Source organism: Atta colombica, unplaced genomic scaffold (assembly GCF_001594045.1).
Source record: "Atta colombica isolate Treedump-2 unplaced genomic scaffold, Acol1.0 scaffold45, whole genome shotgun sequence".
Taxonomy (NCBI): Eukaryota; Metazoa; Arthropoda; class Insecta; order Hymenoptera; family Formicidae; genus Atta; species Atta colombica.
In genome coordinates this window covers 446,034-447,552 of record NW_017259534.1, presented here as the reverse complement: position 1 = coordinate 447,552, position 1,519 = coordinate 446,034, and the positions used below count along the sequence as shown (strand labels likewise).

The 1,519-nt window shown below is 34.8% G+C and overlaps 1 protein-coding gene across 1 annotated transcript in view; it reads left to right on the top strand.

Moving 5' to 3' along the window:
* Window positions 1-973: 973 nt before the first annotated feature.
* LOC108691265 (39S ribosomal protein L2, mitochondrial) overlaps window positions 974-1,519 on the top strand; it is a 1,845-nt gene continuing 1,299 nt past the window's right edge. Inside the window, exon 1 of the mRNA XM_018198936.1 lies at window positions 974-1,221. Coding sequence (XP_018054425.1) covers window positions 996-1,221 — 226 coding nt within the window. The 5' untranslated portion in view covers window positions 974-995. The remainder of the gene's footprint in view (window positions 1,222-1,519) is intronic.

Below are 1,519 nucleotides of genomic sequence, written 5' to 3'. Positions count from 1 at the left end.
TCACGTCCGCCCCCTGAGCCGTTTCCGTCGGCGTCCCCTAGTCGGCAGACCGCACCAGCGTGCTCTCTCTTAGCATTCCATCCGCCATCTTCTCACTTAATAAAATAATTACCCCGGGCCAATTAAGCGTTCCCCTCTACGCCGTTCGTTCGTTCGTTCCTTTATGTGGGACCTCGTGCGCGTTCGCCAGTCGCCACGGATCTCGCGCGGCTTTCAGGATTTCGCCGATATAATAACGTGGCACACATTACTTTTACCGTTTATTTGTTATCGTTTTGCGTGGCGAAAATCTTAAGGAATGTCGACTAATTGGCACGTTATATCTGTGCGCGTTCGCGCGACTGAACTTCAGCCTCATTATTAGAGCCGTAGTTACATAGACATGGTTTTTGATTGTACAACTTTACGTAACGTGTTTTCGAAGATACGACAAACAATTCTAACAAAATTTAATCGTGTATTTTTTGCATCAATTGCTAAATTTATTTATTTATTAAAAATTGATGCAAAAAATTTTCGTAAAAATATAAATATAGTAATTATTTTTTTAGTTATATATCTTTAAATATTTTTGGAGATTAATATTAATCCTTCGCAATTCATTAAATATAAAAAAAAATAATATTTTGTATCAACTGTTTAATTTATAAAATTAACATCCGTTCTTTTTCTCAATAAAAATGTATAAAATAGTTAAAGATGTGCATTCTACAGTATTAGTGTTATTATATATCCGATTTGATTGAATATATATACGAAAATATGTATTAATCTTTTTCCAAAAAATATGTAAAATCTTTATATATATATATATATATATAAACTTCACATCAGTGAACTCTTTTGACTATTCTTGAAGCTTATAGCTGTTTACGCTTGATTTAAAACACCTACTTTACTTTCCAACGGTGAAGAGATATCGGTCAGAATTACGGCAAGAGCTGCGTTTGCGAAGATGGCACCACTTTAAAGCTGAATGATTCATCTATTCCAAAATGTCTGCTGCATTAACACGTCGTGTTTTCGGTCAACAAATATCTAATTTCGTCGGTTTGACGGTTTCGGTGTTATCTCAGATATCAAGAAGGTACAAATGGAAACTTGTGCAGCTACCAGAACCGGGCGTAGGCAAAGCCTTTCGAAGAATCGTTCATTTCAAAGATAATTACACGGTGAAGCCTTTGAAAATTACGAATCTAGCAGGCAGAGATCCTATCACAGGTGAGAATATCTCCCGTATCAGCTTTTCTTTTTGAAATCTTCTCTATCTTACCTTTATTAATAAGGTTTTTACAAATTAATGGGGATAAAACTTAATGCGTGTCGTATACCATGCATAGATTGTTACTATTCTCGAGAGGTCTGACCTCTACTGGCGAAAGTAGAAAACTATTTGTAGATAATACAGATATCTGTATATCGACTCAGATTAGACGATTAGATTTATTTCATTGGGAAAGAGATTTGATATTATATGTACGAACATTATATCAAATACATGTGTGTATATATATATATA